This window comes from Phyllostomus discolor, chromosome 6 (genome assembly GCF_004126475.2).
Source record: "Phyllostomus discolor isolate MPI-MPIP mPhyDis1 chromosome 6, mPhyDis1.pri.v3, whole genome shotgun sequence".
Classification (NCBI taxonomy): domain Eukaryota; kingdom Metazoa; phylum Chordata; class Mammalia; order Chiroptera; family Phyllostomidae; genus Phyllostomus; species Phyllostomus discolor.
Genome location: NC_040908.2, coordinates 126,705,816 through 126,720,076, shown reverse-complemented (window position 1 = coordinate 126,720,076; position 14,261 = coordinate 126,705,816). Strand labels below are relative to the sequence as shown.

At 47.1% G+C, this 14,261-nt stretch overlaps 1 protein-coding gene across 6 annotated transcripts in view; it reads right to left on the bottom strand.

Annotated features, from left to right (window-relative positions):
* PPFIBP2 (PPFIA binding protein 2) overlaps nt 1–14,261 on the bottom strand; it is a 131,056-nt gene that overhangs the window by 94,075 nt on the left and 22,720 nt on the right. For all 6 annotated transcript variants that reach the window (XM_036028949.1, XM_028514585.2, XM_036028952.1 and 3 more), the window contains exon 2: nt 5,246–5,345. In XM_036028949.1, the coding sequence (XP_035884842.1) occupies nt 5,246–5,309 (64 nt within the window). In that variant the 5' untranslated portion in view covers nt 5,310–5,345. The remainder of the gene's footprint in view (nt 1–5,245; nt 5,346–14,261) is intronic.

Sequence of the window (14,261 nt, the reverse complement as noted above, 5' to 3'; positions counted from 1 at the left end):
ATAACTGTCATAAAACAGACTCATTTTAACTATTCCTCATTGATGGGTATAGCTTACAAATAATCACATGAGTAACCTCTTGCCACAGTGAAGAGGAATAAGTGGCCCTCTATGTCCTTACCGTGTGGTTCTCTGGTCCTGTTACAGAAGTGGCCTCACTGAGCAGCTGACAAACGAAGCCCTATGCAAAATTAGCATAGGAGGCAGTTGCTCTGGGCCATCCAGAGGGATGTAATTAAGCACTATGGAGTTCAAATTCAATTGTCAACCCTGTAATTCAATTATAGTATTATTTGCAGGTACATCAAACAGACTAATCGACAGGAAGATCAGATCAAAAGTTAATACATACCGGAAGCTACAATTGTCTTTTGTACTAAAAATAAATCATTTTGACAAGGGTCCTGGAGTCTTTAACAGTCATTTCTTCCCAATTTTCTGGCATAGAATTCCAGGGTTCCAAACAAGTAGTCACAGCCAAGATATACCAATGTAGGCTTCAAGAATTGAAGAAAGTTGCCCTGGCTGGTGTGGCTCAGTGGATTGAGCACCAGCCTGGGAACCAAAGGGTTGCTGGTTCCATTGCCAGTCAGGGCTCATGCCTGGGTTGTAAATCAGGTCCCCAGTAGGGGGCGTGAGAGAAACAACCACACATTAATGTTTTTCTCCCTCTCTTTCTCCTTCCCTTCCCCTCTGTCTAAAAATAAATATTTTTAAAAAGAATTCAAGAAAGTTTCATGTAATGGCCCTATTTCTGCTTACAAGGCATTTCTTTTTCACACGCCTCCAGAGCCTCTGAGTACCTGAGATGAGGGTTGCCACGCTATGCCTCAGGAAGAACATATTTGGCACTTGAGCATCAGGATGTCCTCAGAATATTCCTGGCCTGGTTGTTCATGGGAGTGATAATCTCCCGTGCTGTGTACATTGATTGGAGGAAAAGGACACTTTTTAAAAAATTAAATGCTTAATTACATCAACACTGATATCACACACCCTAAGTGTACTCTTTTTGGAAAGCTAACAGTAACCTATCACACTATAGGAAAATCCTTGTCATGTAGTGTTACAATTATGAATAATCATTATTGAAGGAACTGTGTCTTTTTTAGTAGGAATCAATATTGTTTTTGCATAATGGTTGCTATTTGGGGGCTGGGGTGTGCAGGAAGCCCATAACATTTTCTTCCATTGAAGTAAGTGATAATTGTGTTTTCATAGGTGAGAGAATATAGTCTGTGGGTACTCATTTGAGAGCTTTAACAGATGCAAAAGCAATGGTGTTTTGGTAGTGTTGGCACTACTTGATATCGTTTGACTTCAAATTAATAAGAGAATTGAAATAAAGAAAGGAGGATTTAAATGTTCACACAAAAAACGTTATTTCTGCAGGATCTTTGATGTCATGATGTGGTGCAACAGTTTGAAACTTTCTTTTAATTATGCCACTCTTTAAGCAAAGGAAGCCTTACTTGAAAGTCTAATGTGTAAGAGAGATAAGAGCAAAGTCACTCTAGGTAAGGGTTTGGGAGCAAAAACAGAACCGGTTCTTGCTCCCAGTGAATTCTTTCCTCCTACAGACAGCCCCACAGAGCCTCCAGGCCCAACTACACACCATCATAAAACCAGCACAGGAATAAAAGCAGCCCAGAAGAGACTCAGACAGCCCTGGACTCAAATCTTGGTTCTGCAATTTACTAGCACTATGATTTTGGATGGCAAAAATAATAAAGTCAACAGTGATATCAACAAAATAAGCAGTAACTTACACCAATTGAGCACTTACTAAGTGCCTTATTTGCATTAATTTAATCATCCCAATAATATGAGACTGATACTGTTATTACCACTTTTATATATAAGGAAACTGAGGCTCAGAGAATTTAAGCAATTTGCCCAGAGATCCCACAGCCAGGGTGTGGCTGAGCGGGGATTCAATCCCCAACAGTCTGCATTAACAACCATTAAAATTCCTAAATTCTCTGGCCCAGTTTAGCCCAACCATCTTGAAAGTGAGGATGACATTAACAATCTTGTGGCAAAGTCTCCGGCACAAAGGCATTCAATAATTATCGTTCTTTTGATTGTGAAAGACATAGATCATCCGCCCTCCCGACGCTCACTGATAACCTGTGTCGAGTTCTCTGTCAAATAGTGCCTATCAACGAGCCAGTTACTACTTAAGAGATGGTTCACAGGATGTGCCAGCCACAGAGCCTTCAAAAACATAAAAAATTAGTGGTTTGCTATTCCAAAAGAATCAGCCAAACAAAGGCACTAGTAGAAAAAATAATACATGAAGTTCAGTGTGCAGTCAGTAGAGGATATGTACAGAAACCACTAGCTGCCTTCTATCCCATGAAAAGGAGAACCTATTCACCAAAGTAAATAAAACATATTCCATACATGTGACAAATGTCTACGAAACAAATGTTTACGTGCTGCAGACCAACTGAGGCATCAGAGATGGAGCGGCAAAGCCTCTGTCCTCATGGAACTCACATTCTGGTGCAGGAGGCAGATAGTACACAACGAGACAAAAATGAATGTCATTGGCCAGGCAGTGGTAAGTGCTATAAAGAGTTACAAACAGGACATGTGGACAGAGAGTGATGTGGGAGAGGTGTCATGGGAGGCCTCTCTGCTCTGGTGATGTTTCAGCAGATACGGATAGGAGTGTACTAGGAGATAGCGTTCCAGCAGAGGAGACAACAGACACAAAGGCCCAGAGGCAGTCAGTGCTCCCTGATAATGTGAGATAAACCAGAGGGGAAGTGGTAGGAGGTACAGCCATGAAGGAAGCCTAAGGCCAGATCACACAGGGCATTGCTGGCTATGGCAACTTTACATTTTACCCTAAGATGAGAAGCCATTGAAGAATTTTGGGGAGGGGAGTGATGTGACTTATGTTTTAAGGATTACACTGTGAACGACGGTGTACAAGAGGGCAAGAACAGAGCAAAGACCGCTCAGAAGACTATGCATTAATCTTGTAGACCCTGGATGAGCCTACTGAGGCAAGTTCAAACCCCATACAATGAAAACCTCAAAATTCCATTGGTTCAAATAAGGGCCTTAATAAATGAAAACTCTACTGTGTCTCTAGAGAAGACTTCACATGATAAAGAATTTTTTGTCTCTCATTAATTTATCAAGAGCTAACGTGTTATAGTGCTATATGCCAGGCACTGTTCTAAGCACCTTACATGTGTAAGCACAGCACCCTCTATGGTGGGTACTGTTACTATTCCCATGTTCAATATGAGGACACTGCCATAGCTAGAGCTCAGTTGGTTAGAGCATTGTTCTAGTACACCAAGGTTGTAGGTTCAATCCCTAGTCAGGGCACATACAAGAATCAAGCAATGAATGCATAAATAAGTGGAAGAGCAAATTGATGTTTTTCTCCCTCTCTCTCTCCCCCTTCCTCTCTGTCTCTAAAATCAATAATAAATAAATAAACAAGAGGAAACCAAGAAACAGATCATACGAGTTGCTTGTTGTAGGATTTGTGGAGTTAGAGTTTAAACTAAGCAGTCTGGGTGTAGGTGCTCCTCCTGACTGACCTGCAAAGAACATCTTGGACCACCACTCTACCGAACTGACACCTGTTCCTGACAGATCGCCCAGGAGGCCCTTCCAGAAACAACCTGCCAGGATGAAGGGCTGAGGAAATGGAAGAGGAAGGAGCATGTTGTGCTGGAAGAGCCAGAAGGCACCTTCCTCTACACCCACCCCAGGTCTTCACCTGCAGATCCTGAACTGAGGCAAGGCCCTGAGGATCCAGCCACAGAATCCTCTCTGAGACAGGGGATTCTACCAGAGGCTTTGTCGTTTTTGGAATGCCCTTGTGGAGAAGTTAGGAAGCAGGAAGAGGGACCAAGCCCACACAGCCTGCCTTCTTCGGGAGGTGTCTCATTCACCTCTCACCACCATCCAAGAGCTCTGTGCCCTGCCAGGGGCTCTCCCAGAGTCTCCTTCTTGCTCCTGGCTGAGGGCTCAGCAGTGCTGACAACCTGAGCCAGTCTGAGGGTCTGATTTCCATGCACATGAGCTCCCGGGAGTGCCCAGATGAGACTTTGAAAAGTTTGCTAGTAAATCTACACTCTGGGCTGTTTCCTCTCAGTAGGATTTCAGGGGCCCTAATCTAGAACAGGACATCCCAACTTGTGGTGCCTGTGGAAAGTGGGGCATTAGTCACAGCCTCCTAAGGGGCCTTTGCGTTCCCTGAGAAATGAAGTGCCTGACAGGTGACAGCTAGAACATGTCACAATACCACCAATAACATGAAGAAGCTTCGACATCTCCCCATCCCAGGCGCAAGCACTCAGAACCCTCAGTGAGGCAGATGCGTCTCTGCAGAATGAGGGAAAAGTAAATGCCTGAAAGGGGACAGTGTCAGGTACCTGTGCATGTTCTGGGCTCTGAGCACACTCAGCCCAAGCCTTCCTCCTCCAGCCATAGCTCCACACAACAAGGAGCAAAGCCCCAAAGAAGCACCCCAAGTCAGCAAACAAGGCCACTGACCTGCCTCAGGTGAGGACAGAAAGAAGACCTGAGCCCTTTGGGAAAGATTTTCAATGACAGGTTTGTTCTAACCAATATGGGCTCAGGTGCCACTATCAAGGAGTTAATTGGCTGGAACAGCCCACTGGCAGCCCTTTCCTAACCAGTTTTGCTGGATCTTTCCCAAAAATGGTTCTAACTGGCTAATGCAAACTTGAAACCAAGCAGTTGCGATGGATAGAAAACAATATGGCATAAAGAATGCTCTCTGGGTGATGCGGTGAAACAATACAAAACTGCCTCCCGACTCCCAAACACACTGGAGGCCAGCTGGGGAGGTGAGCTGACACCAGTGTTAGGTTGCAAAGTCAGCTGGACTTCAAGGTACAGCTCAACTGTAGGAAGCCAGGAGGTGCCCTGAAGAATTTATAAGATCAATCTCATTGCACCCAAACTGCAGTGGCAATCTAGATCCTTGCAGCCAGGATCTAAACCATGACACAGTTATATGCATGCTGATATACGGTACATCTGCCCTGTCTCAACGGAGACCCACACTCACACCAGGCATCAGAGTTCTAGAAGTTTGTACCCTTCAAAAAAGAAATGGCATGCACAATAAAATACAACAGCTCTAACAAGGAGATCCTCTCTGGGCTGCAAAGGAAAGTGAAGTGAAAGCAAACAGTCCCCGCGGGGTGCAGGACGAGCCATCAATCACCAGCACCCCTGCCCGCACCTGCGATGATCCCGTCCATCTGCTCCAGGGCAGCTTCCAGTGCATGGCTGGCCTCAGAAGCCATGACTCCTTCTCCAGGCTCAGTCTCCTCCTTCTCTTACTGAAAATTCAAATAAAGAACAAAGGAAAAATTACAGAACGTCCCACATGACGCACACAAGATTGCAAAGCCCTCTCATTCCCTCGTCGTACAGCGCACTCTCCTAAGAATCCTGGTGGCTGGCCTGTGGTTCCTGCCATCTCTGTGGCCTCCCCCTCCAGCCATGAGTGCTCTTTTTCCATGAATCCCTAGCACATGATGCCATTTGCTTCTGCAATGAAAAGCCACTGGGCTCTCCAGAGTCACCTGTAGCAGCAAGACAGATTGCCACTGTTCAAGCTCCCGTTCGCATTCCCGAGCCTCACGCTTCCAGGACTGCTGAGGCTCAGTGCCTGTGTCTGAGCCTTCCCTGGCCTTTGCACCCATAAATCACTGCCCTCCCCTGCCACTCACATGCTTGCTTATCTTTTCTCACCATGCCTACCTCCTCCAAAGGAACCAGCCTCTTGAGGTTATCTGGGTTCTCCCTCCCTTAGTTTAGTTTAAAGTCTCTCATCCTCTGAAATATCCTGGCACAAATACGCCCTGAGGTTATCTTCTCACTTTAAAAAAAAAAAAAAAGCTAACATATATTGACCCCTTAATGTGCAAGGGATTGTACTAAGCATTTTCTGTGAAATATTAATTAGTCACTTAACTGTGACATCAGTCCTGTGAGTTAGGTGATGTTATTATTCTCATTTCCCAGATAAGGATACTGAGGCTCAGAGGCCACACAGTAAGTGGAAGAACTGGGTCAAACCCTGGCTATTTTACTGCTACTGACTGGTTCAGCCCAGTGTGGTTCTATGAGTTCTAACATTCTTATCCACGCCCTCTCCAAAGCCACTTTTCTGTGGCTGCTCACTTTCCTCTCCTCACTACAAAGGCCTGATGTCACAGCAGAGACGCTTAGCACCTTGTTTCTTGACCTGCACTGTCCTTGGGTATGGGAGCCGTGCCTCTAGTCTCCACAGCATGCATGTCTGTTGGGCACACACATAGGTTTTGCTGAATGTGCAAACAACTCCTGCCTCTACTTCACAGACATGAGCTAAGTCTCTTCTTAGGGTTACAAAAATGCTGCCACCCAGGGAGTGGGGGGATGCAGGAAAAATGAAAGAGGCCACAAGAAGACAGTTTAGATAGTTCTTAGAGTGGTCTGGAGACAGAACTGATTACCATCTCTCCCATCAGAAGGGAGGCTCAGCATTAAGGGAGTGGCTGGACTGTGAATGCTTGGAGAGGCTCTCCAGCCCTCAGAATATGGGAGTCTGCACCTTGAATGGCGCTGGGTAGAGTAGAACTAAAATTCTAAGAGGCAGTGCTCCTGATTCCTGGGACAGTACTCTCCTCATGACCGTCGCCCACAGCCGCCTTAGGTAGGGCACATTGGGCCACTTGCAAAGCGAAAGTAGCAGTGGGGGCCTCTCAGCCTAGAAGCACAAGGCTCAGGGGGATGAGAAGGGAGCTTGCAGAGGGGCAGAGCCTCACTGGCACCTCAGGACAAGGGCTGGAGCCAGGCAAGCCTACAACAAGGAACAGAGCTGATCCACGGTAAGCAGAGCAGCCCAGGTGCCCACAGAGCAAGCACAGTGTGCACAGCTCGGGGTCTGAATGGAAGGAAGCAAGCCTGGGTGGGGACAAAAAAAGAGGCAGCAGGAAAAGGCATGCAGTGGAAGCAGGGCAATCTTCAGCACCTTCACACCTGTTCAGCCACCTGGGATAGTAAAAATCTTTCCCTTCAGGACTTCCCACTGCTCCTGGGAGAAAATCCAAACTTTTTCCTGTGATCTACCAAAGAGGTGTGGCAGGATGGTTCCTTGTGCTTTGGTCTCCAGTCCAAGTTTACACCTGCTGTCCCCTCTGCCCTGAGCTCACTTTCTCAGCAATTTGAACCACTGACTTATTCTCATCCTGCAGGTCTCAGCTATGGAGTACATTGAGAGGATTCCCTTGCACAACTCCATCTAAAGCAGCCCCTGGAAAGCACAGCAGTTACAAAGGATCTTGTCCATGTATTTGTTTCCTTGATAACTGGCCCTGCTAACCTTTTCCATGGAGGCAGGGGACCCTATCTGCCAGTTCACCCCTATGTGTCCAATGCCTAGCAGAGTGCCTGGCACAAGGAAGTTTGAGTAAACACTTGTGAAAAATGGATGGATTCATGCAGCCAGGACTCCCTGAGTCCTGCCTGCTGTGCTGGGCACTGGGGGATATTGATAAATCAGACCTAGTCTCTGTCCCCATGGGCCACATGGTCTAGAGCAGAATACAAAACTATGAACAGAGCATTATGACACAGTGTGAGGCATGCTGAAAAAGGCAGATATGCAATTTCCCTGGGTCCTGAAGGATGAGTAGTTTTCTCAGAAGATAAGGGGAAGAGCGCTATTCCAGGCAGAGGATGTAGTGCGTAAAAGGTGGAGAAGTGCGTAGGGGCAGGATGTAGTTGGCAAATATCAAAATGATTGACAAGATTATGCAGGAGCATCCAGTTGCTCAAGATGAGTCAAACCCTTGCACAGAACACACATAAGTATGACGAGGGCAATTAATGAGAGGAGCTTGGGAATCACACCCACTGCTTCAGGGGTCTGGGTACTGATGAGCAACAAATCAAGTGACCTCAGGTATAAACACGACAGATTTGAGAAAGATGTCATAGTTCAGTAGCTTGACCCTATTTGGGGCCTTATTACTAAGGTGAAAGGTGGGGAGCAGTTAGGCCATAAAAATGAGCCTTGGAAACAAACAAAACAACAACAACAACAAAAAATGACCCTCGGGCCCTCTGCCCAGTGATGACTTTGTACCTGGCAAACAGCAAGCTGGGAGGACCCGTGGGAGCTGGCGTGAAGTGAAGCATGAGTCAAGGGTGGATCATATGAACAACTCAGGAGCCTGGGGCTGGTAAGATTGGGTGCATTCAGGAGTGGGGAACCTGTTGTGAGCAGCTGACAAGCTCAGTCTGAGGCCATGGCAGGACAACTGGGTGAGAACGGGCCCTGCCAGCCTATGTCACAGGGCAGCTGTGTCTGTGTGGTACAGAAGAGACCTTTGGAGGGAAAAACATGCAATGGGAGTGATGCCTCTAGCCCTCATCTATGAACGTGGACACTCTTTTTGGAACAGGAAGCCACGAGGCCACCAATCATCTCCATCCGGCAACTATGGCCATTTTCTCCCCTCACCACTGTCAAGATTTGGGCACCTATCAGTAATGCATGATGGGAAAATCCCTGCCCTCCAGAAGCATGGGGTCTCAGAGGCAAACATGTCATCTGGCAGCAACCAGTGTGTCTGGTGTCTTCTGTGTCTGCTCATCCCTGCAGAGACACATCACCTCCCTTGGGAGCCTGGCCTCACCAGAGACCTGGGGCTGGAGTGCAGGAAGCTCCATGCCAGGCCACCTCCTGGAGAGAAGTAAGGTGAAGAGGCCAGAGAGAGCACCCAGAAGAGGCAATAACCGACGGGGCTAGGAAAGAGAGCCAGATTCAGAGTTCACTCCAAAGGGACAAGCAAAACCAGGGCAACCTCCAAGCAGGTGGTGGCTAACAGAACTGAACTCATGTTCTCTACCAGTGAAAGGGGAGCTGTAGTAGCCACCCAGGGGCTGACATAGAGTGGAAGGTACAGGGATAGACACTGTGCCCTGGGGACTCTAAGGAGAGGGGCCCGACCAGGCCAGGAAGAAGAGAAGCAGACAGAGGAGGATGTTGCTCTTAAAATACTCAGTGTAGTGGCAGCTGTTATAGTGCCTAAAAGTGTTTTCCTTCTCTCTGGACACCTGGACTATTAAGAGCCCTGCATGTGACCCTGATGAGCAGGCAGGCTTCTTATACCAAGAAAAATGCTGTCTGTCCATTCTAAAGATGTAGTCCATTCTTCATTCCCTCTTCCCTTCACACACAGGCCTCTCTAGGTGCTGTCATTGTCCTATCCATGAGTGTCTGAAGCTGCCACTCCCCTGACTGCAGGACTTTCCCTCCTCTTTGCTACCAGCCAGGAAAAAATAGCTGTAAAACCAGCCAACAAAGAAGGAACAGCCACGTTTTAGAATGACAGTGTCTGGGGACAGATGTCAAGGCCACATGAACAGCACTACACAAAGGCTGGTTTGGCTCCTTAAAGTTGATTAGGGTGCAGGATCTGTATGTCTTATGAAATTCAGAAAATGAGCCACAGCTTGCTGCCCAACATCTGGTGTGCTCTGAGGCAAGCAGTGATTTAGATAATGCATTAACTATTACATTTTCAAGTTCAGCCAAGGAGAATCAGAAGTAGACAGGAACCACTGATGAAGGTAAGTTTTGTACAAGTAAACCTGAACATATTCCACCCAGACTGAACTGCAAGTTTTTGCTTCATTTTATAAACTACTTTTCTCTCAGTAAAAGTGGTTGGGGTTGCAAGTGTTTGGGGCAGGCTCACAGTGTTCTGGATGCAGGAAGGAATCAGAAACAGGTCTGGAGGCCCTGGTGTCCCTGCTCCTCCAGGGTCTCCTGTGCCAGAGCTGGGTCCTGACTCCTGGGAGCTGCATCCAGACGAGGGCCAAGGTCCCCGAGTGGAAGGCAAGGCCTGGGGAAGGGACTCTCAGCCAATGAACCCTCCCTTCATCTCATGCTTCTCCCTTCCCTATGTGGCCAACAGGTGGTAGAGTGTCACCATATCACAACAAACCCAAGTCTTTTCCTTATAATTTGCAGGTCACCTATAATCCACTGCTGCTCTTAAATGGTTAAGAAATAAGAAATACCTCTTGCTATATATCTCTAACCTTCAGAGAAAGCCTCTTAAATGATACAGAAAACACTTCTTTGGGATAGTAGAGCAAGAAGCCATTTACAGCATTAAAAAAGAGAGAGAGATGGAGAAAGACACATGAAGGAAATTGATGGCAGTGCCTAAATGCTAAATCACATTCCTGGTCAACCAACAACTCTACAGGCAGACAGTCTTGAGTTAAAACCAGGGCTCTGCTGCTAATGGCTGTAGGTCTTCAGACAAGCTGTTTAATCTCCCTGAGCCTCAATTCTCATCTAAAAAATCAGTATAAGCTGTCCTCATTGTTCTGACCAAGAGTAAACAAGATAGGCCTCAGGTAAATACAGCAGATTGGCACCAAACATCTTACTTAGCTACCCACTGAACAGCAGTCATGGAATTTGTTATGAAAGAGAAAAACTCACTAGGACATGGTGAGAAAGACAAATATCATAAAATTTCATTTATATGTGGAATCTAATAAAACAAAACAAAACAAAATAAAACAAAAAAAAAACAAACTCAGACACAGAGAATAGATTGGTGGTTGCCAGAACATAAAGGGGCTGGGGGAAGGAGAAATGGGTGAAGGGGATCAATTGCAGGTGATGGATGGATAGACGGTGATCACTATGTGGTGAATACAAGTACTGAATTATACTGTTGTATATAATGTTGTATACCAATTTTACACAGTAAAACATAATTAAATAAAATTAGATAAATGAACCACGGTTGGTGTGGCTCAGTGTACTGAGTGCTAGTCTGTGAACCAAAGGATCACTGGGTCGATTCCCAGTCAGGACACATGTCTGGGTTGTGGACCAGGTCCCCAGTTGGGGGCACATGAGAGGCAACCACACATTGATATATCTCTCCCTCTCTTTCTCTTTCCCTTCCCCTCTCTCTAAAAATAAATAAATAAAATCTTTTTTAAAAATTAAATAAATGAAAATTAAATAAATAAAAGGAATACTTAGGCTGCTGCTTAGAAAATGGACAAGGGCAAGGATCAGGGGTGTTGCAACAATGAACACAGAAAAACCAGATGAGAGGTAGCTTAGACCAGAAGCAGAGTGATAAACATTCTAATCCTTGATACATGTTGAGGACAAAGCCAGTAAGCCATAGTGATAGACTAGACATGGGCATGAGAGAGAGGAGGCAAATATGACGACAAGGTTCCCACCCCAAGACTCTGGGAGAATGGGGAAAACTGCAGGAACCACTGTGTGTATGTCTGTGTGAGTGTGAGCGTGGGGAGAGGGGATGGTGGTTGGGGGAAGAATGAAATCAGGAGACTGTTTGGAAATGTTTAAGATGCCTAAGGATATCTAGGGAGGTATGCTGAGAAGGCATTTGGAAATCCGAGTCTGGTGTTCAGAGAGAGGTCTGGGCTGCAGATAACTATTTGGGAGCTGTCTGCATAAAGATGGTATTTAAAACAACTGCACGAAATAACTTTAGTATAGGAAGAAGCAGAGGAGGAAGAAGAGGAAGGAGAAGGAAAAGAAAAAAAGGCAAAGGTCCCAGGCTCTCCAGAACATTCCAACATGCAGCCATCAGGGAGACGAACCAAGGAGACAGAGCATCAGCCAGAACTAAGAAAGTGGTGCCCTGTCCAATGACCGGTTCAGGGTGGAGGATGGGAGCCAGGTGCTGCTGAGTCAGACCAGAGACCGTCCTCTCTCCAAACTCTACCTCTACTGGTGGTGATCTCATCTGCCCCCACAGCCTCACCTGTGTCTGCATTACCTCATCCTAGCCTCCAAGCAGCCTCTCCATTCACGCTGCAGTAAAGATTCACCTAGTCCAGCGGCCCTCAGACTTTGGTGTTTATCAGAATCACAAGCACAGGGAGGCCCAGACTCCTTTAAGTAGCAGAGGGCCTGACCTTCGTATTCTGAAGCTTGCCTAACTGATCAGCAGAATGGCTGACCGAATACAAACACAGCTCCCAGACACTCTTCTGCTTAGAAAGTATTTGGGTAGAATTCATACCTTTTACCAGAAGGTCTCAAACTCCTTGGCTGCAACTTTAACTTCGATACCTCTTGGTGAGCCTCTGCTCCGACCACCCAAATGTCTTGTCTTCAGTGGACAGATTATGATAGTTATTCATTGACTGCACCAGTTGCTTTCCTGCTTTACGCCCAGGCCAGCAGCTTTCCTGGCTAAATCCCCACCTTCTCTTCAGGCCAGCTCTTCCAGCAAACCATGCTTGATCCTACCCACCTAAATGTGACCTCCCCATCTCTTTAACCTTGCAGGAAAGGGATGAGAGAAGCTGTGCACAGCCATCTCCCTGGAAGCTTTCCATGCATCTGGGCCCCTGAGGGCACCCTCCAATCTGTAAGCCCCGAAGAAACTTTTCCCAATTTACTGAACCTCTAAGACAAAACTATTCATTATCAGTGGAAAACTGAGGAAGCCTGGAAGATAATGGAGGCTGGGACAGGGGAGGTGGCAGCAGGTGGCTCCACATCCTTCTCCATGTCCTCATGTTCACTGGGCTCCAATAGATGGTCTTCCCCAAAAGGCGGTGCTCGCCATCCCACCTCAGTCACCAATTCAGGAGTTATCCCCGGCCTTCCCTTCTCTCACCGGCATCCAGCTGGTCACCCTGTTTGGTAAAGTCTTCTTCCTCACCTCGACTCAGATTCATCCCCTCAGCTTCACCTGCCTGCTTCAGGCCACATCATCTCCCTTCAGAATGACTGCAAGGGCTTCCAGACCGGTTTTCCTGCCTGCAGCCTCACCTCACACACACCCCTCATCTGTCACCCTGCTGCCAGGAGGAGGGTCAATTTCACAAATCTCATCCAGGCACCCAGCGCTTGCACAACGAACGCCTCACCAGCTTCCTGTCACCCGCGGAGGAAGTTAAGGACCCATGAGATAGCCAAGACTGTGGGCTCTGTAGTGAAGGCCCGCACTTGGACCCATGTTCTTTCCATTAGGGGCTGTGCCCTCGGACAAGTTCCTCAATGTTGCTAAGCTTCACTTTCTCTATTTATAAAATGTAGACAAAAACATGCACATGGTGGGATTGTGGGGATATAACGAGATAAGGTGTAGAAGTCCTTTACACATAACTGGGTGGGGGTTTGCAACCACAGCACTGACAGTTCTCTGAGCCCTACCTAGCCCCAGCCCTGAGCACCAACCATTAGACACAATGGCCAAGCTAATTTCACCCTGCCTGCTTTACTCTGAGGCTTCCTCACCACGCCGTGTTTTACCCCAGGACCCCCATTCCACCTGCTCAATTCCTACTCCTCTTCCAAGGTCCAACTCCAGCATTGTGATCCCAGGGATCTGTACTATTCCACACACAGAAGTGACTGCTCATGACCCAGTCCCCCTCTCTACTCCCACGACAGACTTCCCTCACAGCACCTGGAACTCTCATTGAAGAGCAATGGCCACTTCAGTGTGTAACTCCTTTGTCTGAGCAGTAAGCTCCTAGCAGGCAGGGCCATGCTGCTGAGCCCAGAGCTCAGCTGGAGCCGGGCATGGAGCAGCTTACAGATTCCATCTTTTGGGGAAGACCATCTGTAGGAGCCCATGCCTGCCTGAGGAAGGCAGCAGGAGGCGGACTAGGCCCAAAATTCCTCTCCACCTGTGGATCTGTGAAATACTTCATCTGCTTCCAAAACACAATGGAACAGGTAATAAAGGATAGACATTCCCATCCCTAAGGGGAAAAATAAAGAGCTCACTGATCTAAATTGGGATCTAAGAGGCTCCCAGGGGTATCAGGGTGAGCCTTCTCACAGCCACAGGCTGTACCTGGATCCCTGAGGCCTAAGGTCCTGTCCAGTCCTGAGGTCTTTGTCTTACCAGGGAAAAAACTTGACAGTGAAGAAAAGCAGCACAACTAGCCTCAGGGCAATGGCAGGGCCCACAGACATCCACTTTGTATCAGGACCACAGGACAAGGCCACAGGTATTAACTTTCCACCAGCACAGAGGAGCCAGACACAGAGAGACATCCAGTCACAACAAAGGGGAGTCAGAGCAGAGGGACCAGGATGCTGAGAAAGCTGCTATCAGAATCACTGAATGCCTTTAGTGACTAACTGAGCCTAACACAAGTGGAGAGGTGGAGCCATAATTTCTGTTGTCTGTGAATAGAAGCTTAAGATACAAAGAAAAGAATGTTGCTGA